This window comes from Bombus affinis, chromosome 6 (assembly GCF_024516045.1).
Source record: "Bombus affinis isolate iyBomAffi1 chromosome 6, iyBomAffi1.2, whole genome shotgun sequence".
NCBI lineage: Eukaryota > Metazoa > Arthropoda > Insecta > Hymenoptera > Apidae > Bombus > Bombus affinis.
In genome coordinates this window covers 8,384,938-8,411,351 of record NC_066349.1, presented here as the reverse complement: position 1 = coordinate 8,411,351, position 26,414 = coordinate 8,384,938, and the positions used below count along the sequence as shown (strand labels likewise).

At 36.0% G+C, this 26,414-nt stretch overlaps 1 protein-coding gene and 1 long non-coding RNA gene across 2 annotated transcripts in view; both read left to right on the top strand.

Annotated features, from left to right (window-relative positions):
- The window catches only part of LOC126917623 (uncharacterized), a 43,870-nt gene extending 31,518 nt beyond the window's left edge, over window positions 1–12,352 (top strand). Inside the window, exon 6 of the long non-coding RNA XR_007711009.1 lies at window positions 11,691–12,352. This is a non-coding gene — a long non-coding RNA (uncharacterized LOC126917623). The remainder of the gene's footprint in view (window positions 1–11,690) is intronic.
- A 9-nt stretch (window positions 12,353–12,361) lies between these two features.
- On the top strand, window positions 12,362–25,991 carry LOC126917614 (uncharacterized). The gene is made up of 17 exons (XM_050724681.1): window positions 12,362–12,612; window positions 15,640–15,703; window positions 15,943–16,048; window positions 16,184–16,282; window positions 16,367–16,550; window positions 16,932–17,118; window positions 17,700–17,788; window positions 18,056–18,329; window positions 18,944–19,025; window positions 19,113–19,265; window positions 19,350–19,545; window positions 20,039–20,217; window positions 21,715–22,081; window positions 22,530–22,873; window positions 23,391–23,708; window positions 24,518–24,631; window positions 24,703–25,991. The coding sequence occupies exons 1-17, from the start codon at window positions 12,579–12,581 to the stop codon at window positions 24,841–24,843; spliced, it is 2,931 nt and encodes a 976-aa protein (XP_050580638.1). The 5' UTR covers window positions 12,362–12,578; the 3' UTR covers window positions 24,844–25,991.
- The last annotated feature ends 423 nt before the right edge of the window (window positions 25,992–26,414 follow it).

Sequence of the window (26,414 nt, the reverse complement as noted above, 5' to 3'; positions counted from 1 at the left end):
ACCGAAATATGATATTGATATGTAAACGTTGAGAGATATCCATTATCCATTAAAAATTTCTTCGGTAAACTGTCATATCTCCTTCTTATAATATATAATAATAACTTCTTATAATATAAAATAATATAATAATAACTGTGTTATACGTCGAAAAGAAGATCATTAGGTTGAGATATTCATGTAATTCACTAGTTTAAAATTAATTTTAAACTTATATTATATTTTATGATCTTATATCTATTTATTGTATTTATCGACAAATTATATAAATATCTATTTACATATGGAAAAATTGTTACTAGAGTTTCTTTACCTTTAGCGTGTTGTGGACGTTCACCATTTGGTCAATAGTGAACGTAGGTTGTCAAGTGTTTAAGAGCGAAGTGCTTTTGCGTTAAGTCGATATTCCATTATAATCCACATTCAATCACTTCAAGTAGATTATCGATGGCAGGAAGAGATTCGCGCCTTGTTTCCTGATACCCTTCTGCTTCTCGGCTTGCTATCAATCTTCGATAAATAAATGGCAATCAATTTCTTCGGTATTCGTGATGGATAAAACAGACTGCATAACACTAACTTTAGGCTATTTATTTCCATTAGCCATTCAAACCATTTAATTTCATTTAATTCTTATTCATTAGACGAAAAGAAGAATATCTTTAAATGATTAGGAAAAAAAATCTATAAGAAAGACGTTCGAAGCTCATCGTTGAAACGAGCACGGAACGACGTTGATTTTTCAGAAAATTTCTTGAGAAAAGGTTCAAGAATGTTCCGTGGATTCTAAGGTTCTTCGCCAGAAATCGGATAGAAGGTTCTTTTTGCGACGGATGGAATCACGATCACTGCAAGCAGGGCTAGTCCCACTCTCAGCTGACCCTAATCGGGCCAACCCACTGCTAAGTCTGACTACAACTGGGCGTAACCACTGCGAGTAATCCAGTTATTCTCAGCGTTCGTCGGGCTATCTCTCCTCTTTTTACTGCTAACGCGTTGGATGTGTCGCGACAAGGGTTACGGTTCTTGAGATTGTTGACACACTTGCCTCGGTTCTCTGGAAAATGGCCGATCGGTCGAATTGTTAAAAATCCTTTCGAGGGATGGACATTGTAATCTCTCGAAGTTAGATGGAGCCAGAAACGTTTTGATCGAACAGTAATTTATCAGTTCCATTTTTATCGAACATTTGCGATACGATGTTAGATTAGGATTAGGGTTAGATACGAGATTAAAATGTTATACATATAATTATATGGAAATATATATAATCTGAAAAAAAGAAGATTTGCAGAAATTCAAAAGAAAAGAAAACGTAATTTCAAACAAAAGAAATGAAAAAATGATAACGAAAAAACTCCAGAATTTCAGAAAAGGAATTCTGATGGAAATGAACATTAACCAATATATAACGTTCCTATATCGCGAAGGCTATTGTATATGATAAAACAGCGATGGAATATTCTCGTGTCTAGAAGGAAAACATTTACCGACAGTTTCGCCTCTCTGTCTAGTCGCGGTTCGTTTTACAGCGGGAAATTCGAACTACGCCTTTATATATCGGATTGACTTCTGAGGTGGAACAGGGAGGCTTCCGGTTACACATCAGACAAGTGATGGATAGGGAATAAATGGGGAATATCGGCTGGAAATATTAGAGATATTAAAAAGGAGCCACCCCTACTCGTCATCCGCGCCGGCATCCTTTTAGAGGCGGCCCCTCCGCCATATCCGTCATCTCGACAGATTGAAATCCGACGCCATCAAATTATTCTTATCGAGCGAAGCCTGTCGGTGAGCTTTGTCGAAGCCTAGGATTTTTCTTTCATTCGCCTCTGTTGAGATTTTTCCGTGATATCGTCAATGGAAACCACGAATGTATTTATTTCTCATTTTTTCTTTCTCAATTGTCGTTTTTTCGTAAATGAATAATGGATTTTTGACGAAGACAATAAAATTTGGGAGATTAAATCGTTATATTACATTAATTCGTGGAAGACGTTTTCGACAGACCGCTAATACGATTTCCAATTGGGTTTAAATATAAAGGCGATAAAAGAATAAATCTTCGATGATTAAATTGTGAAAATTCATTGTTAAATCGTTTTCTATTATCTTTGAGGTTTTATGCATCGCTGAATACTGTTATCTTCATTCTCTGACTCTCAGGAATTTTCTGATTTCAACTGAGCAGAAAATGTTATTACTTTTCCCTCCATCGTTGATTCGTATATCGTATCTATGTTTTATTCATAACAATCTTTGTACGTACAGTCAATAGTGGAGACAGAATTCCGCGAACTTGAGTCTATTTCGAAAATTTCTAAATTAATGATTTCGCTTAGGAAACCAATTTTGATTCGTCAATTTTTCACCCTCGTAGTCCATCCACTTCTATGATTAAAAAACTTTTTAACAGTTTGGTCAATTAACCATAGATATTGAATTTTTTCCAAATATTTTTACAGAATTTCTATAAATACTTATCCAATTAGAGATTAATTTAATTTAATCGTAATTAACATTAAAATTTTCATAGAAAAATATCGCGATAGTAAAGTCTTAAAGAGGCAAACTTTCTCTCAGCAAACGCCTTCTGAAAGTTCCTATCTCTTCGTTCTATTTTTCCCTTTAAACGCGAGAAACGCTTTCCAAGTTACAGGCAAATATTGTTTGTTCGTTTGGTTAAAATTAATCCACTGTCGCGGTCACTTATTCGGGGGTGGCAGCGGATAGGGCTGAGAAGAAGTTCCGAGGGAAAACGAGCAGAAGTTTCTTCGCGGCGCGGCGTTAGATAATTCGGAAACGTGTTTGACTTTTAAAATTTATGAAACTCGACTGACTAGATTAGACTCCTAAGCAAGTTTGCGGTTTTCATATCTAACTTTCGTTGCTGTTTACGCACGGTGACTGTTCAAACTTACCCTCTCTCAACCCTCTCTTCCCCGCGTTTCTCCCTTCTCGTCTCGTCCTTCTCCTCTGCCTCATGGTAAGTGCGCAAAGGTCTCTATTAACAAAGTTTTAATCGAATTCATCACAATGCGCCGTTTCGTTTAATACAAATTCGCCCAGTCAGAAAGCTGCCGTCCTTCCGTTACCCTGATGACGGGCGACGAGTAAATCGTGCGAATTCTCGCGAAATTCCTGATATTTTCTGCGACCATGAGCTTACTATTATATAGTTAGTAAATATAACAAACACGTAGAAATTGGTAAAATATTTCATAATCTGACGATTACAATTAGAGGATCTCGGAATAAGTTGATACAAAAGTGGATCGGTTCTAATATAACTAATAGTTTTTTTCAAAATTTCCATACAATTGTCAACCACGAATAAATTAACATATTAGTAACCAAATAATTTCGAACGAAAATTCTATAAATCGACAAGTACAAAATACACATAAATTTTCTTCTACCTTATCTCCTCTGTTATTTCTCTTTTGGAAACAAAATAAACCAATGAATGGTAATTAAATAATTATCATAAAGGCGTTATCAGAGTTTCCAAAAGGGAGCATCGAGGACGATTCTTGAATGGTCTACGATAGAAAAGAAGATTACATGATTTCACGGCGGAGCCAATATCTGGTGGCGGCGGTGGCGTTGGGGAATCGAGGGCGACAACTATAATCAGAATCAATCGTCCCGTTAACGAGGTAGTAATTCTTCCCCTTGAACGAGAGACGACGAGAAAAACAGGAAAGTACGGGGTGAAAGTATTCTCTCGTTGCAGTACGAGCATCACGACGCCAGCTATGTCTTCCTGACGATCGGAATCTAGACTGGAGTTCCAAGGGCTGGGGGTTGAACAAGGGGTGGTAGTGAATGCGACCATGTAAGAAACAACGTAAATTGTTAAGGCCAGGCCCTGCCTAGTTGTAAATTAGAAAACAGGCAATCTTGCACCGGTTGGCTCTTTCCCTGGTTCGTTCTTCGTCCTTCTTTCCTACACTTCCTCTTGTACCTTTTGCTTTTCTCAGCTCCGTGACTCAACTGTATCTCACTCTTCTAACACATGGTTTCCCCTTCTCGTTTCATCGTGTACGCGGAGGGTTTAGTAGGGGCCATAAAAAAAGGAGAAGCGAGGGTCTTAGAAATCCGGCCGAAATTAAGCCGAAACTTACGGGGCCAACCCTCGCGTAAGCGACAGTATCGTTCGAGCATCTGTTCCCTTGTTCGCCATTAATTAGCTCGTTTTTTGGCCCTTTACGAGCCGTTTGATCTCCGCTTTCGCGTAATAAAATTCGTCACTGTGGACCTTGTCGGAAGAGAGATTAAGACTGGACAGGATGGACGGTAATGCGCGCAAAATGGCGAAACATTGCTTTCCAATACTGTCTTATTATTTCTTTTCCTATTTAACGAAGTTATATGTCTATTCATATTTCTTTGATTGGGAGAATCTTTTCTTTCTTCATTCAAAGAAAAAAAAGAAGGAAAAAGAAGAGAGAAAAAAGATTAACTTGCAAACATAAAATTTCTCTCCACTAGGAAAAAATTAATTTTCAATTTTCATTAATCACCCCTTACTCTACTTATCGACTATTACAAATTCATAAAATTTTCAATTTTGATCTTTTAATACCTTGTACGTCGATTCAGTAAAGTAAATATGACAATGGAAACAAAAATATTCTTCTTTAATCGAATATTTCACAATAATTAATCTTTCCATCTAAACTTTAAATTTCCATAGAACGCTTATTTTATTCTTGAACATGTAGAATATTAAAAACACAATTATTTGTTATTACGAATGAAGGAACAATTACTGTGATTTATCAACTTCTATCCTCGACTTATTCAGACGATACATCAACCGTATTAACAATTCGAGTTAAGAAGATTATGCTAGTATGATTTTACAAAGTTCTGTTTACGAGAATTCACCAAAAAACTGTCTTAACGCGCACATTGTGCCGCTGCCGACGAAATTTTACGCTTCTTTTCATACAAAGAACGCATCCTACGGATTCATTTGGCTAATGGAGTAACGTGTATGATTTCATTTTCATTTATTAATTTCGTTAATGGCATAATCTCCAGTTTATATCGGATTGCTGGCGGTCGGCTGGTGCGCAGCATCTCGAATTAATTTTCCAAGAACCGCGGAGCGAAAAGGGGGCGGGAACACGAGCGCGTGTTACCCCTCCAGGAGCGTCGGTAAAAAATTAATTTTCTTAATGCAACACTACCTGCAAAATGAGGTGAGTGTTGAGATTGCGAAATAATTAGTGTTTCCCAAGCTTGTCCACAGCTTAAGGAGAATATTTTCCGCGGATCGAGATATGACGTTTGCGAATCTCGGACCTCGACCATTTTTAACATATCCCCGTCCTTTCTTAGGAATTTCACAAACTCTTATCTTACGCGAAACATTAGTTTCTTTTACTAACAACTTTGTATAAGATATTTAAATATTTGTAGTTTATATTTAAGTCATTTTATTATTATTTTAATTGATTGTCCTCAGCTGTTTGTATGAATAGAAGATTAATAAAGATCGTAAAACTGTCATAATAGGTTATTAGCGATTCAGTTGAATTTATAGGTTGAGTTTGACAATATTTTGGAAAATATTCGTTTGTTTTACAATTTTTAACAATTACAGTGACTGATTAGAAACCTTGCGCAGTTTGATCGATATTCGATTCCTCATTTTCCAGAATCCTTCTGTTAAATTAAGATTTTTAAGTCTGTAAGAGGTTTTGTGGCTTGGTAGTATTTCAAGTATATAAATTAGTTCAAGTAAAGAAACACGCAAACAATTTATTCCATATAACGATTATTAGATACGACGAAGTGCTGTAATAGAGTCTGCGTAATAAATTTTACGTAATTACTTCGTGTGCGGGTTCTCTATCTTTTTTTCTCTGCTTCCATCGAGTCCGTAGAAGCGGAACTGTAGATAGTCGATACTCGATTCGCTTGTACGATGGCTGCGAGGCAAATTTATAAGGATGAAAGCTTAGGAATTTTCCTTGGAAGTTAATGATCGGTCCTGGAAAATCATTAACGATATATCTTCTTTTCTTAAAAAATTTTTCTCCTGCAATTGCATTAAATTAGATTACATTGTTTTAAGTAGAAGATATATCACTATATTAAATTAATTCTGATGAAAAGCGAAGGTAAAAAGATGTAATTATTTATTTGTTATCTCAATGTTTTTGAACTTATTTCGCTAGATTTACCGGGGTGAGTGTCTCGTAGACGTCTGAACACTGAACTCCGCGTTTCAATCCACGGTGCTATTAAGAAGATGAAATTTGCAATTCAGATAGGTAAGAAATGCTACTATTTCTCGCGCTCGGATTGACGTTTGCCACTTTCCCGATGAAGAAATCGAGATACACCGCGGAGAACCGATAAGCTTGCAACAAAATGCACATTCCACTTTGCTCCATTTTTCCTTAACTTTTCCATGTTTAAACAAAGTATCGAAACTCAAAGGAAATCGTAGAGACTCATAGTCGTAATTTTGCGGCCATGAATCCATTAGGCTATTGAAGTTTCCAATTATTGGAAATTTCTATCGCAAAATTGCGTTTCATTTCTGTTAAAAACCATAAAAGCTCGCGAACCGTTGCGAAATTTGTTAAATCCTACTTTTTATAAAAGAAGAAATTATAAAGACACACAAAGTAGAATTATAGAACTCATAATCGAAATTTTACAATCAGAATTTTGCTGAACTACATTTAATTATCGAAGTTTTTAATTATTGAAAATTTCGATTAAAATATTATCCCTTTTCTCTTCACATTCATATTCGCCTATTCTTCGTACAATTTCAATAAAAAATAAAAGGACTCCAGGAAGCATTTCAAAATTTGGCGAGTCCATGTTTCGGCATTATTTGAATAAAATATCGTATACGTGGTTATTTAAATAATATATTATCTTGTTTAAGTTAAATTAAATTTTATCTTGGCTTAAACCATGAAAGTCAAATGATCGAATAAAATGATTCACTTAATCCTAATACGAGGAAGAAATAAACTTCTCTTATACTACTTGCGAAATAAAATAATAAACAAATTAAAATAATTCATTGGTCTACACGAATACTATGCTTTAGCATAACTTCAACTAAAATAACCTAGCCTACATTCTACGCATAAAACAACCGCCAATACCCATCTCCATCTACGCATATTGAATCACCATTCCTTCCTCCTGCTCGCAATAATTCTCACCCATACCTCAGTCTCCCTATTCCTTCCTCGCGTCATTCTACCGACGAAACCGTCAAAGTCCTAGCCGTCATCGAATTCGATGGTCTAACGAAATCATCGGTATGCGGCTATCGGTGGTCGAATAATTTTCTATCATCCTCGTGGCGGGTGGAGGGAGGGGGTAGGGAATGTATTGCCAGCGAACCGGAGCCACCCGTTTCGCAGCGACGATTCCCTTCCGCGTTCCGATCGAAATATGTACGGCACGTTCCTGCAAGGTAAACTCGAAAGGTACGGGGGCGCGGTGGTATTTGTCAGGACTCGGCAGACGTGCCCGTCGGTATCCGTCGGAGATATTATTCAAGATAGGAAGCAGAGACGGAGCCAGCCAAGACGAAAATGGCCAGTTGGACAGTTGGACAGTTGGCGGTCGAGCAACGTCCTTGTCAAATTCTCTTCCTGGTTGCACCATCGTCGTCGTTGTGTTCCATTGGCTTTGTGTGTGTGTATGTGTTCTAGTATGGTTAGCTCGAACGAGGAGGGTGACGAGCGGAAACGAAGGAGGATCGTAGCTGTTTCCGGTTGCGTTCGCTGTCACGTCGAGTTTCCACGGTGTCGCGAGGATGTCTCTATCGAGTTACGGCTTTGTTTTTGGGTCGATAGACTACTCCATCGGCACTTCGCCCGTCCCCCTAGACTTTCTTTGACCCCCTTTGACTTTGTTTCCGGCCTCTGACCGATAAGCACGATAGCCAGGCAAAATTGATTTCCCAAACATTTCGTGCACTGTGTGTACTATGATGCCCGTGGACCGAGGGGAACGGAAGTTTCCGACTTCCATAGGCCGGCGTACGCCACCGCCTCGTAATAATACTTTGTCCGTGTAGAAATCGATTTCCGTCCCGGCTTTACATGGCAAAGCGACCTATGCCGAGTTTATTCCGTGCCTCGGCGATCATTTAGAAGACCGGAGATTTGCAATATGTATGTTTTTTCCTTCCATCGGTCCTCGGCTCGATAAGCTGATGGAAGGTTATGGTTAATTAATCGATTTCTAATTACAAAGAAGTTAGGACGAACAGCTTTGAACAATCGCGGAGATACACGCGATTAAATATCGATATATCGTGTCGATAATCTATGTCAGTGGAAAATCTTTTCGGATTTTCTATGGAACTCTGCGAACGCGTACGTATTAGGGAATTTAGAGCGATTAACTGGTTTAGTGTTTAGCGAGGCGCGAATGGAGTATTTGATGATGTAGATTTAAAAAAAGGCATGTAGCTGGAATATTTAAATTGTATTTATCGAAAGAAAAAGAAAGGTCTACCAAGGAAACATTATTTTTTATTGTGAATTTTACTTTGAAGAATCATCAATTTTGTTTTCCTTTATGATGGTATTTATAACGATTGAAATGCTCAAGAAGTCGTTAATAAAATAAAAAAGAATGATAGGGGAAGAAAACGGTGGAAAAACTGCAACGATATACTGGTGGACGTGATAGCAGTTAGTATTGGCTGAAAATCGTTCGTGATTGGAATCATGGCCAATTCTATCAAAGCACTCCTGCAGCGCTGCACGTTTCGTGTTTCCACTAAAAACAAGCATCGTTACAAAAACGCAACGCAAGGAATATCAATGCACCGAAATCATTTCACCTGGACGAAGTGATCCTGGGATCAGCTTAGGGGATCGTTTTTAAATATCACTTTCCAATCGACCAAGCAGAATAAATCGCGAATTAATCGAACTTTTATTTATGATATTCCTGGCAATTTATTAATGAAAATATATCTGACTCTTCAACGAAGTGACAAGATCATTATACTTGTAAAATATTAATTTTATTATAAAGTTCAGGTATACACATACGAAATTATAGCCAAGAATTTGTTCCGCTATAATTATTGATAAGGTTTCTCGTTCTAATTTCGTACCTAGAAACTAAAACTTATTGCAGATGTATAAAAATAATATAATAAAATGTTATTAAAATCTTTTTATTTATTCTATTACAAAAGATAGCCAATTTTCTATCATGTTTTGTATTTTGTAAAATCATCAATATTTGCATTCATTCGAACTTTTCGTTCGTTTAACACTTCCTTCTCACTTCGACAATGTCCTGCTTTCCTCTTGGACGTCACAAATTCTCACGGTAAAGCTGGAAGGGAGGAAATAGACGATTTTTTTCCATCGCAGAATTCGATTAGGCGTCGTTCATTGTGTAAAGGTTACTGCAGCGAGAGCATCGCCGCGTGCGCCGGCTCGTTTCAGCGAAATTCCACTCCTTCTACTCTAACGTCTCTTTCTCCCTTTCCCCGCCGGTTTTAGGGGAACGAACCCCTCTGGTAGCCTATAACGAGGAAGAAAGCTTTCTTTATCTGGGTTGCAAAATCGAATTGTCGTCCTTTCGTCTCGCGGGCTCTTCCTCGCAGATTCTCGCACCTCCCTTTTCTCCGTGAGTTCGTGAAAACATTTCATCCGAACGTCCGACCGTCTCTTTCTCTCTCGATCGTCCTATTCAACTACCCGCAGAAGTTAAGGACTCGTTGATGAAGCGAATCAGATATTCCTTAGAGAAAATAATCCGTCAGGAATTCAAAGGGGGAACTCTCACTGAAAACTCCCGCTTAATATTGTTAATTCATGATATGAGAAAATCCATTCGAGCTTGCTGACAAACTTCCTGTATTTAATTTACATCGCGTTCCTGTCAATTATCGGAAGCGGAGAAAGTTGGAAGGATAATTTGCTTATTCAAACTGAGCTTTGGATACGAGGTTTATTTGAGAATAGAGTTTCAGAAAAGAATGGAAAGATTTCGGAATTCGCGAACTCGTTTGTCCTTTTGCATTTATTTTATTATATTTGCAATTATATTCGGATTGTAGCAGATTTTTTTTTCTGACAAAGGTACCTTAATATTATACGCATGCGTAATTTTTCACAAGTTCGTATTTCGTACTTTTCGATTGGATTGATATAATTACCATAAATTGACAAATTGCAAAGTAGAAATTGCCAATACTAAAATAGTTTTCCCGCACGATAACAGAGTTTTATTCGATATAAAATTGTAGAAACTTCTCCTGCAATACAATTCTGTAACCCATAATTTGTCATTTGTCGGTTTTCTCTAACATTGTTGATAGTTAAATCATTATATGAAAGAAGAGCCTGGTAGACAATTTTGTGCCTTCTTTGTCTTATCGACAAAAGAACATTTCCTTTCATACTGCCTTCCTCGCAACACCTCCATCCCTTACCCGTTTCAATTTCCCATTCTTCGCGTTTTTACAAAACTCGCCACACTGTGAACGCATGTTTCTCTAGTTCAGAAAGCCAAAATTCACTTTTCTCCGTCTTTTACCTTCGCGGAAAGAAATTTCAGGCAGGCGAAAAATGTTCCACTGTTTGCACGCGGATGGAAGTGCGAATTCGCAAGGCTCGCAAAACGGAAAGTCCTCGTTTGTTTTTCTCGCCGTTTTAAGCGCCTCTTGCAGTAAACGATATCTTCCTCGACTATGGAGAACAAGCTCTATCGGTAGTAGTTAGCGCACAAAGATAGAGAGAGAGAGAGAGGGAGAGAGAGAGAAGGTTGAACCTGAGGGCTGACTCGACTGACTGGAATAGCGAGAAGGGAAGGGTCGAGGCAACTTAAACAGCGGGTAACAAGAAGTAGCAAGTAATAATTGAGTCAGGCAAGTATGCCGCGGACCATGCCGGCAAGCTGGAGAACGCCGATGTGGATGTACCTGACCGGAATTCGGAAACAGTAGGAGAAGAGAAAGGGGAAGGAGAACCGGGTAATTCCGGCGACTTCGACGATAGAAGATGGTTCCTCTTCTGGCTCGTCGATCGGATAGAATTTAGGTGTTTCTTGGAATATTAATGCGACCTCACGCGCAATCGGGCCAACTGGGATTCGACTGTTCTAGAAGAAATTGAAGTGTTATCGCCTGAACACTTTCACTACCACGGTCGAGATGTGTATGAGACATCGAGTAATGGATGAACGTTGTTCATGCGACGCTATGCACCAGATATTTTGCGTGTCTTTCCATTAACTCTTAAACAATATAAACCGAGAGAAACTGGAGCAAACCGAGCATAGTACCTGCTATAAATCGAAAATAGGCGCTGAATATTATCGTACGTAATGAAATTGTTAATTTTCATTTTCTATAGAAAGTTTAACTTGTATGTTTTTTTTTTTTTTTACTTGATGTCAGAGACGTAGGAAATCTCGAGGATAAATTCATAATTGTTTTCTGACTCGTTCATTTTCAATTCTTCATCGTTTTATTGCACTGTTAAACAATTAAGGATATCACGTGCATGGATTCAAGCGCAGTTTGATTCTTGAGATATGTAGCGCTCTTGTGCAGAGTGTAAATTAAAATGATCGTTGAAAGTGTAATCAAAGAGATGTAACAGCATTGGGTAAAAATATTGGGGACCTCACGATCGACTCATCCTTCTATTATGTTCCGAGTGTAGTTTTCCTGTAGAAGACAAGGCCCATTGCTAGATTTGGAGTGGGGACACGTGGCGACTATCCAGGCTCCTAAATATTTTCTTCACACCAACAGCCACTTGACTCGAGTAATGTAGAGCTGCGATCGGCTTATTTTTAAAAGGCGGATCGAGGGACCCAGTCGTGTCCTCTTGGCGAAGCTGTAAATTATCGCAAGATGCACATGTAATCCGACACACAATTCGTAAGAACTCTAAGTGTATGGTATTGTAAAATATTTAGCAGTTTTAGCATGGAGGATTGACAAGAGACATTTTCCAGTTAATTTTTTTATTAGTTTAGTTCCTTATATTAATCATGCTTATTCGTTGTCAAATCAAACAAGAGGAATATAGATGAACGATATTATTGATAAAAATGAGCTAATAAATAAATTGTTAAGAATTAAGAATCTTTTATTTGCCTTCTTGTTCGAATTAGAAGTCTTGCAATTTTAAATGTAATAATAGTATAATAATAGGTGTCAATAAAAGATGAGAAATAATTCACGATTCATTTTTCCCCATCATTAGTAACAACAGATCCAATCCTTGTGCCTTATTATTCCAAATTAGCTCAACAATAGCCAAAACTCTTAAAAAATATATAAAAGATTCTAATCCTTTTCGTCTGAGCCGAAGGAAAATTCAACGACTCGCGTGTCAAAGATTAAAAGGACCAGAAGACAGGAAGATTACGCCATTGGTTGGAAACGTTTCCGAAGTTGCCCGTTTGGTGGCGATATGCGCGAACCGATTCGGGATCGTGGCCAACGATTCCTCGTTAGCGATCGATGCGAATCAGGCTGCGAGACGACGTCCACGTGTGGAAAGTGGCTCGGTTTCGAAGGTGACACGCTCGGATGCTGAGAAATGTCTCAGAATAACCTGCTGCAAGGATACAACTGTGAGTAACACTCGAGAAAATATCAAATTGACCAATCTGGTTCCTTCACCCTTATTTTCTTCGCTGCTTCGTCTTTCTCCTTTCTAATTCCCTCTCAGACGAATTCCATCCCGTTATAAAACTCTAAATAACGATGGATTAACTCGTCGCGATCCGTCGTTTGTCGGCTCGTGAAAAGTGAGCTGTGATAATGGCGGCTTTCGTTTATTTGCCACCAGCCGGAAAAAAAGGCGAGGACCGACGATGTCGGACTTCTGCCGATCGCGACGCGAACCTTCAAAATCCCGTCGTTTTTTGACAGTCTTTTCTCTTCTCCTCGATGCAACGGGAGAAAGTCTCGGGCTTTTAACGATGGAGGCTTCCGGCTCTCTTTCCTTTCGTCCGCGAATCGGTAAATTTTTAATGGTGGCGAAAGAAAGCGCGACCTGTGACATTACGCGGCTTTTTAACGGGATATCGGTCAAGATCGTTGGAATGATTTGGTGTCAGTGCGATGGAATCGTTAACAGAAGGAATTATGGATTATACGCTGCTTTGAATATGTACGTATGATTGTAACATATCACGAAATGATGGAAGATGGTATAGAAGTTCATAAAGTTAATCTCTCAGTGGTAACTGTGGAAGATACGTTTGTTAATAGTTAGTCGTTTTATTTAATAGTTAATAGTTTTCTATGTGAGTATAATTCTTATGCACTATGCAGTAATTCACAAAAGTCTTTGATAACATTTTGATTAAAATATAATCCTATAAAATTTCAGTGAAACGTTAGTGTGTTCTGTGACAAAAACAGCAAATGATTTTATTATTTTCTGATGTGTTAAAAAATGAACAAGTTAGTATAACACTTGAATAAGTTGTTACATGAGTTTTATTTAAATAAAAGTGACCTCTTTACGAGGTGTCACAAGACTAATGTGAGCGACTGTTCGCGTTCCCCTCATATTACATATAACTCTAAAAGTATAAAATTAATTTTTTAGCTGCGTCTATTTTTATAAAAATGTCCAACTTGAAGTATTTGTTAAATAGGGATTTTGTAAGTTTTTAAGGAAATACGAAGCAGTTCATTTGTATAAAGCTATAAAGAAAATTCGCATGATTGTTTCATCGCAAAATATTTTAATAATTAAAAGATACTCCGATAATTGTTTTAAGATAAACTCGTTCAACTATTTCTATTCTAAACTTGAAATTCGACCATAGTTTATTGATAATTCTGTTCTTTTCTTCAAAGTTTAAAAGCATGCATAAATTCGATAATACATAGTTAGAAATTAAACGAATCAGTTGTACGAGTGATACATCGTCGAATATTCCTGCGGTCGAATGCAACATTGTCTCAAACTTGTGGATGAAACGCTCGGCGAATGCGTTACATTGTTTCAAGAGGCACCTGTGTCGCTCCATTTAAATCAGTCATCAGTCACTCAACTGACGCATCATTTAGAATATCGCTTCACGATATCTTCTGATGAAAATGGGTTTCGATTTCGGTTAGCGTCAACAGTTTTATTATTCAGGCTTGCGATACAAAATATCTAAATTGAAATTATTGCATTAGTATAATCTTTAGCCTAAATAACAGCGTGTTAGAAAAGTTAGATAAAATCAACGAATGATTGGTAGGTAATAAAAAAGATCTCATTATTTTTTTACAAGATCGTTTATTTTAATAAAGCTTAGGAGTCTTATAGCCTCTAAGACTTTTCGTAAATTATTAAAAAATGCTAAAAAATGTTAGAGAAAAGAAACCTTAGTAATAATCAGCTTCGCTGGAACTGCTGAAAACATAACCATCGTAATTTTATCGAAATAAGAAGAAGAAAGGAGCCTCGAAGCTCGAGCTTCTAGCCAATACGACATACAGTCACGAAACTATACATACACCGAGTTTTGTGTATCTGACTTACCAAAGAAAGTAAAAACGTCCTGTGTTATAAAGTTATTCATACCTACATATCAATACGGTTATTATTAATGAATTCCTAAAAAGAATTTAAGAAATTTAAACATTCGACTCACAAAGATATTGGGATAAAATTGCATAAAAAGTTACAGTATATTTTCTTCAAACGTTGCTGTGGAGATAGCTGGATATCATTGATATTTTAACATGCAAGATATTAATGCAGGACTAAACCTATTATCTTTATGATTTCATATAGATACGATAGATCTATATAATTATTATGACATTGTGTTTCGTGTCTTTTTATTTCCTTTTTCGTAATAAAGGCAAAGACGAATAAATAAAAGTATAACAATATTTTAGCAATGTATGTTTTGACGTGTCAGAACAAAAAGTCGCGGAGGTAATATTTTTATTATAATATTTTATATTTAGGGAGTGTCGGATAGATTTTTGTAACTGTCTGTAAGTAACACGATTTATTCATTGGTAGTCATTATAAATTCTTTTAGTTGGACACGATCTAATTTCACAAAGAGCATACAGAAAACGGTAAAGTAACAGCAGTTGCAGTAGGCAATGGATTATTAAATAAGAGGGAAAAAAGACAGGAAGAGAGAGGAAAAAAGGAAAGACGGAAAGAGGGGGGAAAGGATTATTTTGTCACGAGAAGTATTAGAGTACAAGAATATTGTGCTCTCCTTTTTCAGAAAGAATCTTAAAAGCTTTCTACTAAAAACATATGCACTATTCTTCTTCCTAATCCCCAACTCTCAAGAGCTTCAACGGAGAAATAGTAGCATCTCGAAAATAGCTGTTTAATAATGTTCTTTATTGTAAATCTTCCATCCCCAGTTTTGCGTAAGTTCGTTCGAAACAAATATATAACGAAGAACGCTGTCTTCATTACTGGCATTTTTGGAACTTGTATCTAACATTCTACTTAACTATGAAATTAATTAAAGATTTAATATCGAATCTTATTTTTTGACATGGAGAAAACAACAACGAAGTTCTTTTTAAGTAGGCTAACTAGGCAGATTTTGAGGTAGGTTAACGCAGGTTATTATATAGCTTAAGATGTCCCTTTACAACGCTATTCAATTTTTTAGGGGATACCCAGTACGAGGATCCGCAGGTGCAGTTTACTCGTCCTATCCCGGATGAAGTCATCAGGTGAGCTTAAACAATTGTATAGTGAACATCAGCGTTGTATTGTAGGTTTATTATGTAATTTGCAAAATTAAATTAGAAGCGAAGTTATTAAAAGATAATTTTATTGAAAATTTTGGAATTTATAAGATTGTATCTTTTGTACTAAAAATACTGTATAATAGAATTTAAGATAAAATTGGACGTAAAGTTGTTCGAAGATATTAAAAAGATGTATTTCATTGGTGACTTTGGGTTTACAGTGTTTATGAAGTTTATGTGAAAGAGGAAACCGCAGGTTCTGAAGGGAGGAACGATGTCACCGTTGTGCCGAGTTTGCCATCCACAAATGATCATCAATTAATTCAGGTAATTATGAGTGGTAAATTAACAATTAACTTTCCTTTATTAACTATAATTATTAATAACATTACGCGATATATGTACTGTAATTTTCTGCACCGTAAACACTTCCTACAGAGGTTCAATCTAATTTGTTTCCAGGGTGATTGCATGAACCTAAATGTAGCTATAGATTCTGAAGTAATTAACATTGATGGTGCTGTGACGAAGTTTCTCGGAAAGGATGCTTTCAAATATAAGGTAAAAATATGAAAATTATTTTTGTTGCTTTGATTTCTAATTAAATTACGAGATAGTTGATTTCCAAACTTTTACTTTTTATAGATTCTCGATCAAAATATTAATTCATCCGAAGATAACGTTATGGTGTATTCACATCCGGTTGTCGAAGGACCTTCCTCGTCCTCCACTCGACTGATCGATAAGGATGATCCACGGTCGAAGCTTCATTTTGTGAAATATTTGAAGCGAGATGGGAAAACGTTGAAAATTTGGGAATGCGGAATTTGTTAGTAATTTATTTATCGAATTCTATACGGATTGTTGTCATACATTACACGAGGAAACTTTTGTTCTTCATCGCATTGTTTAAATATTTAAAAATTCGAAAATTTGCAAATTTGAAAATTCCAACATTTGAAGATTTGAAAATCTCAACATTTGAAGATTTGAAAATTTCAACATTTGAAGATTGGAAAGATATTCAGCGTTTGAAGATTGAAAATCCAATGATTTTTATATCATAATATTGTATTATTATACATAATATTCTTCTTAACCGCACACAAGAAACTTACACAAAAAAAAATCAATACCATTTCTTTCGCATAACGCTCGCTATTTGCGACAACATGGCTAGAATAGCCTTAAAGCTTGATATTCGATCCAGGTTCGAAGGAGTTTCGGCATCAATACACGTTGATGAGGCATTTGCCAACACACACCGACGAGAGAAACTTTAAATGCGAGGCTTGCGGCAAAGCTTTCCGCCAGTTGTCGACATTGAGCCAGCACAAGGCGATACATAGTGATGCTAGGCCATACGTTTGCGAATTTTGTAAGAAAACTTTCAACAGGTCAGTGTACTATCAAAATCATTCAACGATTTTCATCTAATTATTTCTTGATTATACATATTTACTAATCTGGGCATTTTTCATTCGCTATATAATAATTTAAATCTCGTTTGAAATATTTTTAACGAACAGTATATTCATATAGAAATTGAAACTACAATTTACCTAGAGGAAAAAATGATGACAAGCGCCGCTTGTGAGCGCGCACGGATCATTAGCGTTTTGAATCGCTGCAAAATTGCGCGATTGTGCGCGAAAGCGGAAAGGAAATTTTAACGAGCACGGATATGCTGGTCTTTTTATAAATTAATCTCCATAGAGTATGCTTTTTAAATAAGTAAGGCTGTTCGAATGTGATATAATGCATTAATTGAGACGATTTGGATCTCGAAGCTTATAAAACTCATTGTGAATGGGCAATTGAGTCGATTACGATAATCATGATCCTACATTTTTTTTGTAGGATCATGTATTACTCTCCTCCGATTTATCCGCGTTGAAAGATGGCCTTATTTTGTGAAAAATTGGAATTTTTATACTTTTAACAATACTGTCATGTATAATTAACTATGACTTTCTAGAGTATCTACGCTGATTTCTCACCGAAAGACACATTCGGAGCACAAACCGCACAAATGTCAGGTTTGTGGAAAGGGATTTCATCAGAAGGGTAATTATCATTTATTAAGCTATTGGAAGTATGCAAGCTTTTTCAGAATCACGTTTAAGAAAATTTTGCGTTCAAAGTTAAAACCTAGAATGCTAACAAATTCTTTTGCAAACAAACTCACACGGATACGCATTATGCAAATATCTGATCCGCGTTTTGTGGTGTCGATCAATTAAACGGTGCTGTAACAATTCTGAAACAGCCTGTGCAAAGTAAGTAAGCCGGAGCCAGGGAACCGGCAACAGTTAAATACCGTTCCGTTGTCAGGCAATTTGAGGAACCACGTGTTTACCCATACCAACGAGAGGCCGTACAAATGCGAGCTTTGTGGCAAAGGCTTCAATCAAATGTCGAATTTGGTCTGCCACAAGGTCAAAGCGCATGCACACGCGGAGAAAATGCAGCACGTGTGCGGAATCTGCGGCAAAGAGTTTCCGCGTCGATTCTCTTTGAGATCGCACGAGGAGTACAAGCACGGGATAAAGTATCGACATCCGGCTGGTGTGCAGCCGGGCATCGTCGATCCCAACGTCATAAGAAAGTAGGTAGACGTCACCGAATAGAACTGAACGACGCTTAATTTGCCCCTTGATAGACGGCTTCTTCTTTCGCTGAATGATGAACGCAACTTGAATGTTGATCTCTTAGTCGGTTAGAACGTAGTAGAAAGCTGACGCTCTTCTCTTCTCTTTTTCTTTCTTTATTTCTTCCCTCCTTCCTTTCTTTCACTTCTGTAAATTGATCTTCTTTTCTAGAGTCTTCTTTCTTTAACACACATTGATGTGCTGATTAATGTTTCTAATATGCAGAAGAGTAGAGTTCTTAACACGATTTTAAATTTCAATGTAAAGATTATACTAGAATATTTGACGCCTTTAAGTAAGCAAACGAAATTTCAGGTTTAGATTCTCTTCAGAAGAGAATTTTTATATTTTTCAGGGATGTAGTAGAGGCGTTCGGTATACATACTAGAACATTTTTAACCTTCTTAACAGTTTGAAATAATACGTTAATAGAAATTTACGTTATAAAATAATATATGTTAATGAAATGGTACTAAAAAATTAGTGTTGAATAATAAATGATAAACGATGTAGATTGCCTACGGGCGGTTAAAAACTAATTCTGTATATAGTGATAGATATTTTGTTTCAGTAAAAACGTTAGGATCGTGCAGCTGCCAAATGGTGATCGAGATCAAACTATAGAAGTAAGAGACAAGGATCCTTTAATAGCGGTTAGTAATTCATTTAAGCAACAAGAATCATATTATAACATTTGTAGTCTTTGGAAATTAATAAATTTGTCACATATTTTTTAACAGTCCGATGTAATGGAATCTGTAGTAATAGATAAGATTGATACGAAAGCGATGGAGATGGCACTGATCGAAGGACAAACGCCATTCGCGTTATTTAAACCAGCCAAAGGAATTCCTGTCCTCGTGAAAGTTTCTCCAACAGGAACTCATAAAAATGTAATAATTTTATCAACCAATTTACATTATTAATTCCTTTTGTTCTAAGCTTTATTAAAAAGTGGGCTTCATCTCTGAATTTAGATCTTGACTCCAGCTACAGCTGAAGATTTACGTATGGCAGGGAAGATGAGTCTAAGTCCAACGATTTCTGCTGACGCTGACAGGATCAAAGCAGTTCAGGTAAAAGTACCCGTGGTAGCCACAGTTATTCAGAATATAGATTCTGATGGTAAAATGAATTTCATCGTTGAACCACCGGGACCTGAGGACGAACACGGTAAGTAAATAATAGTTTTTCTTATGATCTGAACATTCTATTAGAGGAAAGAGAAGAAGGGATAAAATTTATGCAGGAAGAATGAAAATGAAAAGTATAGGAATCCAAGAGAAAAATCTTTATTCGTATATTTAATCAAAAATCGCTTCAGTTTTCAAAATGCAAATTATTTAAATTAGCGTTTTAAATCTATAGAATCGCTCTGAAAAATTATCTGGTTCTAGTGCTGAGAAAAAGACAAATTTTATAATACGTTCTAAATCTATAAAGCTCCAAGTGTTCGTAAAAATGAAAATTCACCTAACAACAAATTTCATAAGTACACGTTAATTGTTTCAGTAATGGTATTGTTTTTAGCCGAACGATTCCATTTCGCAATATGTTTCCAAAAGGGCTTTTTAACGCGTCGTTGTCCGTCTATAATTGGCTCGTTAAAATAGCGATGTTTTTCAAAGTGTCGCCGCAATATGGCGTTTATTTGCACTGTCGACAGAGAGCTTGGTCACGGCATTGGATTCTCAGTTCACGTACAGCGACCCGGCTAGAAACGAGCCCGATCGCCAGAATGCTCCTGTTGTGTCCTCGGCGATGGAGGATTGCAACGAACTGCTGGAACTGGCTGCCCAGGGTGGAATACAGTTCGTGCGCGCTACCGAGGATGGTCGTTACGAGGTGATGAATCATTCATCATCGATAGCAAGATTTTTCAGATTTGAGAACAGAGCTTTTGAAATTGTAAAATGAAATTCCTTTGAACGAAATATTATTTATTCGGAATGATATAGCAAAAAATTATTAGATTTAAATAGATTTATGATTGGCAGGGTTGTGATTATTACATTCGCTGAAATTATTTTCGTTTAAATTGAAAGAACGAAAAAGATGTTAATCTATTGATTTTTGGGAATAAATATGGAGAACGTAGCACGTTCATTAACACGTCCAATAATTAAAAATTGGAATATTGCCAGTCACAAAATTATTCCTTGTTGAGTTCTTTTGCATTCGTCGATCGTTTTGATGTAGTAATCCATATTATTCCTGGATGTCGAATTTCTTGTATCCAGTGGTACGTGATTTCCGAGTATTTTAATTGGGATCAAAAATCTCGTTCTGAACATCTTTGATATCGCTTTATAAAGCGTTTTATTGAGCTAGCGTGCGAAGAATATTTATCGTATCAATCTCTATTGTTTTGCGATGAAATCATACATTATATGAAAAATTAAATGTTAGCGGTATAGAGGCACCAAGATACGATAAGGCACCTAAATTTGAAACAACGAAATAAACTATAAAATTAAAAGTACAGACGTTCATACCTAGTAAATGTTGGTAACGATTACAGAGTTACTATTGTGAACGGTTTTATTGTACCAATCAAGCGAACAGAAACGAAGAAGCTCTGTAAGCTTGATACATTGATATACAGCGCGATCCTCTCGCTGGTTAACTCAAAGGATATGCCGTAAATCACACATACTCGTCTTCATTTTATACGCACACATACATATAGCCGTCTCGGCCCTGATATAGCGATATCGGTCTCTGATGACAGATCACACATGATACGGCATCATCGCCACGATGGCAATGGGCGGCACTGTCTTTCAGTTAATTATATACATACCGAGAGGATCACTCTGTATTCCGATACTGTTAGAAAGATTAAATTTGCAGCTATTAACATTAACATTGCTGAGGATAAAAGCATAAAACTTGTAATAAACTTGTAAATTAAATTCTAAAAAGTTGTCATCGATTGATGTTGCGGCACGCATGGGTGAAAGACATTCTTTTGCAGAAAATCATTTAAATCTTTTTAATTGTTTTGGACAATTTAATTACGCAACGATTCAATTAGAGCCCATAACAATTAAAGAATCGTTATTGTGAATAGTTTCATTGCTCCAATCATATAAATAATTAAAATATAAAGATTGGATTTACGTGGTATTCGTAAGATGAAAATTAACTTTAATATGATGATTAAACAATATATAGCTATAGACAAGTGGGTATGAAAATTAAAGTGACGTAGAAAAAGATTCTCTAAGTGTTCTGACAGTATGAAAATATTCTCTTCGATTTCCTGCTTTCCTTCATTAATTATAATTTTATTTGATGATACGTATTTCATTCTGACATTAATTATTCTTTATAATCTAGGTAATGACAAACAGCGAAGCTCGTGATCTGATGGCACAGAATTCACACGACGTGACCATTCTTGAGGGCGAGGATGCAGACGCGATCAATGTTGTGAATATGCGCGGTAACGGGGAAGTTATTATCGGAGATTCTGATAATCAGATCATGGTACTTGATTCCGCCTCCACGCAGAAATCTATGCCGATAGACGGCATTGAGATCCTAGAAGACAAAGACATTCGGATTCTCGATAGTAAAGGCCTCGACGATCGTTTTGTGGATGGCATTAGTTTCCTGTCGCAATCGAAGATCGATGATCTGATCTTAGGCCCAAAATCTTTGTCCATCGATGGTGGAGTCTCTGTTGGCGAACATGAAGATGAAGGTGAGTTTCACTACGTTATTCTTTATTTCATTCTTTATTTTGTACTAAGTCCTTTATCATAAAATTGTTTTATTTTATTAGTTTCTTACACATTAAATATCGCTATCCCACGAGGTTTTGTTTCAATCATTTTAATATCATGAAACATTTAACAATTGTTTACGTTTGTTACGTATTAATTTGTTCCATAGTTTACTAATATTACTAGTTTAATAATATTGTGAAGCAATTATATTTTACTCCTATTTTTTTGTAATTTTTTTTAATGAGCATAAGATTGGCCCAACTACCTCGAAACAATAACATCGAATTTTTCGAATTGGACAAACTTTAATTTTCGTTGTAAAACAAGTTATAAGCTAAACCAATATTTATTACGTAACAACCTGATATTATTCGAAAATTTTCTTGAATTTTTATACAAATCTTGTATTGGTATAATTCACAGCCATAGGAGTGCCTTCAAGCCAACAAGAATTAACAAATATTCTTAGTCATAGAAGTGACATTTCAACCCTGTCGACTGCTTCTCAGCCTTCGATATCGTCTCTGTTAATGAAAAATCATCCATCATTGTCTATTTTAAACGACACACTTCCATATCTGAAGAGCAATACCAGTTTAGCCGAAGATCTTAATATTCTGGGTAGTTCGACTATGGACGATCATCATTCCGTGTACGAGTCTAAAATAAAATTGCCCTGTGTTTTCGATAACAGTGAGTCTGATACTGGTTTGATACCCATTAGTCAATCGGACATGAAGATCCTCGGGTCGGGAAGTTCAAATAAGGTAAAAGATTTAGACTTTCATTGTTTCATCGTTTATTTTAAACTTTTAGTTAACTTTACGATCGTATTTTGATTATACTATTTGTGCAAGCTAGATACAACAAAATTTCTTACTAGTATTATTTTTGTCTAATTAAATACTTCTTCATTAGTGTTTAATTTCTTTAGAGAAGAATTTTCTAAGGAAAGAGGAATTTTTCATTTTTTATTTTTTCGTCGTATATATTTAGAATATTAAAGTAGATAAAGTGTTATAAAATATTAAAGAAGATAAGTAATACATATTTTGAAAAGTATTTTTAAATACTTAAAAAAAATAGTGTACACATTTGGAGTTATATTATTTTCCTATCTGTTGGGATTGTACTTAAATTAAATCTCCACAGATTAAAATATATCCAAAATGATTTATTGCTAGTATCTTCTTAATATGAAACGTGCTATAATTTTAAGTAATTTTTAGATTTCCCAAATAATTATTCTGTTCCTACATTCGAATTTCACGCTTGGAATTAAAGGTTCTCGGTAGTAAATCAAATTGTCTGCCGTCATCGAAATTGTTCTCCGGGTTGAACGAAGTGAAGATTCTGGGCCCGAAAAATCATAATCAAGAGATCATGACGTCACAATATCAGGATCTAAAGTTACTTAGTCCGTATGAGCAATTTTTGAAGAACACCGCTTCTAACACTAATGGCTGCGACAGCGGCGTAGTCACCACTTCCGGTGGATGCAGGAAGGAAGTAAAGATTCTAGGCAAGAAGTTGGGAACTGGCATTATTACCAGCACGGAGGAAGGCAACGTCGTGGAAGTCATCGAGGAGAAAACTAAGCTGGTAAGAGATTCCATGATTACCTTCAATTTGTTCGCTCGCTAATCGTATCGCTCTTTCGTACATCTTCCTGATCTTTAACGTTGTGTTCATTTAATATTCAAAATCTAGGATCAGCCGAGATCAAACTGGAGTTCTAAGAGTTAATTTTCCAGATAAATAAATGTCGATAAAAATGAAATATAAATATTTACAGATTTTTTGATTTGAAAAGGAGATATTTTAGGATTCGATCATTTTATTTATTTATAAATTATGTTCATTTTCTTTCAAAAAACTAAGTTCACATACATTCCTCGTAACGTGATAAATTGATAAGAAAATAATGTGACTTAAGAAAATAATAACTCTACTGATCCATGTCTAATCAAGGAATCAAGCGCTAGAAATTTTGCCTTTAATTTTTTTATGTGGTCTTATTCATCTCTTCGTCATCAATCTACTTTATTACACAAAACTATATATGCATAAAACGTTGTAAATTACCAAGACAAATGAGAACGCAAGAAGAACACAAAGAGCAAGATTCACCATTATAACTATAAGAAATTCAACATCAAGAATCTTCATGAATTGCATTCACAAACATTCAGTTTTCATCACACTTTTAAAAATAATCTTCAACATTTATCTACTCGATAATGTGTACAAAATGAAAAAAAAAATTCAACAGCAGGAATCTTCACCAGCTGCACTAGTCAACTTCAACCTCATCATACTTTCAAAATAATTCACGATCTTCTTTCACTCAACAAAATCATAAAAAATATATTAATTATCAATCAACCAAGAAAAATATTAATTTTTTGAAGATGATGGACTGCGCAGGAGGGCTTTGCAACAGCTCCGACAACACGGTGATCTCGTCGCCCCGGTTGGACAGGCAGATCAGGGAAAATGGTGGTCCAGACAACTTCTTGCTCCAAGTAAAGAAATCCGATTACGCTTACGATTCATAGACAGTTGAAACAAAAAATATTTCCTTCGATCTATACAGGCTTGTAGCCCATGCGACACGGACTTTTTGAATTTCGAGAATCGTTTGAAAGACACGTCGCCGGCTGACCATTTTGAACGAACCCAAAAGGATTCGAGGGACAGTTTCAGCTCCACTGGCGGTCTTCCCGATCTCGATTGATCAAGAATTCTATTCGGCCCTCCGTTTCACTCTCTCTGTTTTCTCATTGAAAGTTTCAGGCGCTGTACGAGAGGAAATGTCGCCACGAGATCTCTCAATGGCTGTGAAGAATGGATGTGATTATAATCATGCATAAAATTAAAATTTCATCGGTTCTTCGTCGGTTTTTCGTCAGTTCTTCGAACGATTTCGAAGGACTCGTACAAATGGCAGCAATAGGATTCATTCTTTTTTTTCTCATTTTTATAATTTTTAACAATTTTTTTTTACATTAGAATTTCCGTATTTTAGGATCGTGAGGTCTTAAAGAGTTTCGAATTCTTGTGATTTTATTCCGAACGTCTTACAGTTAGTTGAGGCGAGGGTTATTCTCGATAGCTCGTACTGATTTTTCTTCGCTTCCTTTCAAGGTGTTTTTTGTTGACTCGCGAAACGAGTAAATTTTAACACTAGGGAAAATTGCGGGGAAGACACTGGAACGCTTTTAATCGATCGGATTCTAAGAAAAATATAGGTAACCTCGAACGTTCGCGAGGAATTTATAAATTTAAAAGGAACGCTAGCGTTAGACGACTAATTTATTTTTTTAATTTTAGAATATTTCTAAGCGACGGACAACAATTTCATTGAGATTCGGGAATTGCTAGGTTTTTCGTGGCCTCCTGAAGTGAAAAGAAAGAAAATAAGATAAAAGGAGGGAAAAGAGGGAGAGAAAGGGGAAAAGAGAGAATGTTAATGAAAAAATATTAGTAAAGGATTTTTAGGAGAATGTTATAGCACATGCGTGGGAATTTAAATGAGGTTCGTAATTTTATGGGAAATGCTAATGATTTTACTTACGGATGAGAAAGTTGTATTTTTGCGCGGCATCCAGGCCGACAGCTTGTAAATTTTAATTCGCGTGCACGTGCTCGCGCCCCTTATGTTCAAGTACGCATTGTTCATTTTCCGGGTTTCTATTTTAACTTGGCCGATTACATTGTATAAATTCGAATAGTATTTTATATTTGAATTTCGAGGTTGGAGAATAAAATTATATGCAGAAAATTATCTACTGTTGTAAAATTTATTCGTATCGCTGTATTCATGACAAACAGCAAGATTTATTTAATTTACGAACATGTACTGTACGTTTCCCGTTTAAAATACCATGCCTGAATCAGAGATTATGTTTCTTGTTATTCTATTATAGAGATAACAAATAATATTGAAAATATCGTTGTTATATTTTTATTGATCTTTTTGCATAAATACAACAATTCGAGATTGTAATGTTAATATTAAGATTGACCTTTTTTCCTGAAGATTTGTATAAATGGATGATTTATTATATATTTAAAACGACATAGAGATTGAAAATTAGAAGTACACTTCGTACATAATTTGGACAAGAATTTGTGGCTTATACATTATACATTAGACCAAAAAATTTATCTAACGGAAACCATAAAACAAAATGATCGAGTCTACTTAATAAAACCAGTGAAATATCCAAACCACCCAATGTTTCACTTTGAAAGCTAAGCTCGCTCCAAAGGGACGCACGCATACATATATCTTCCTTTTCTCAA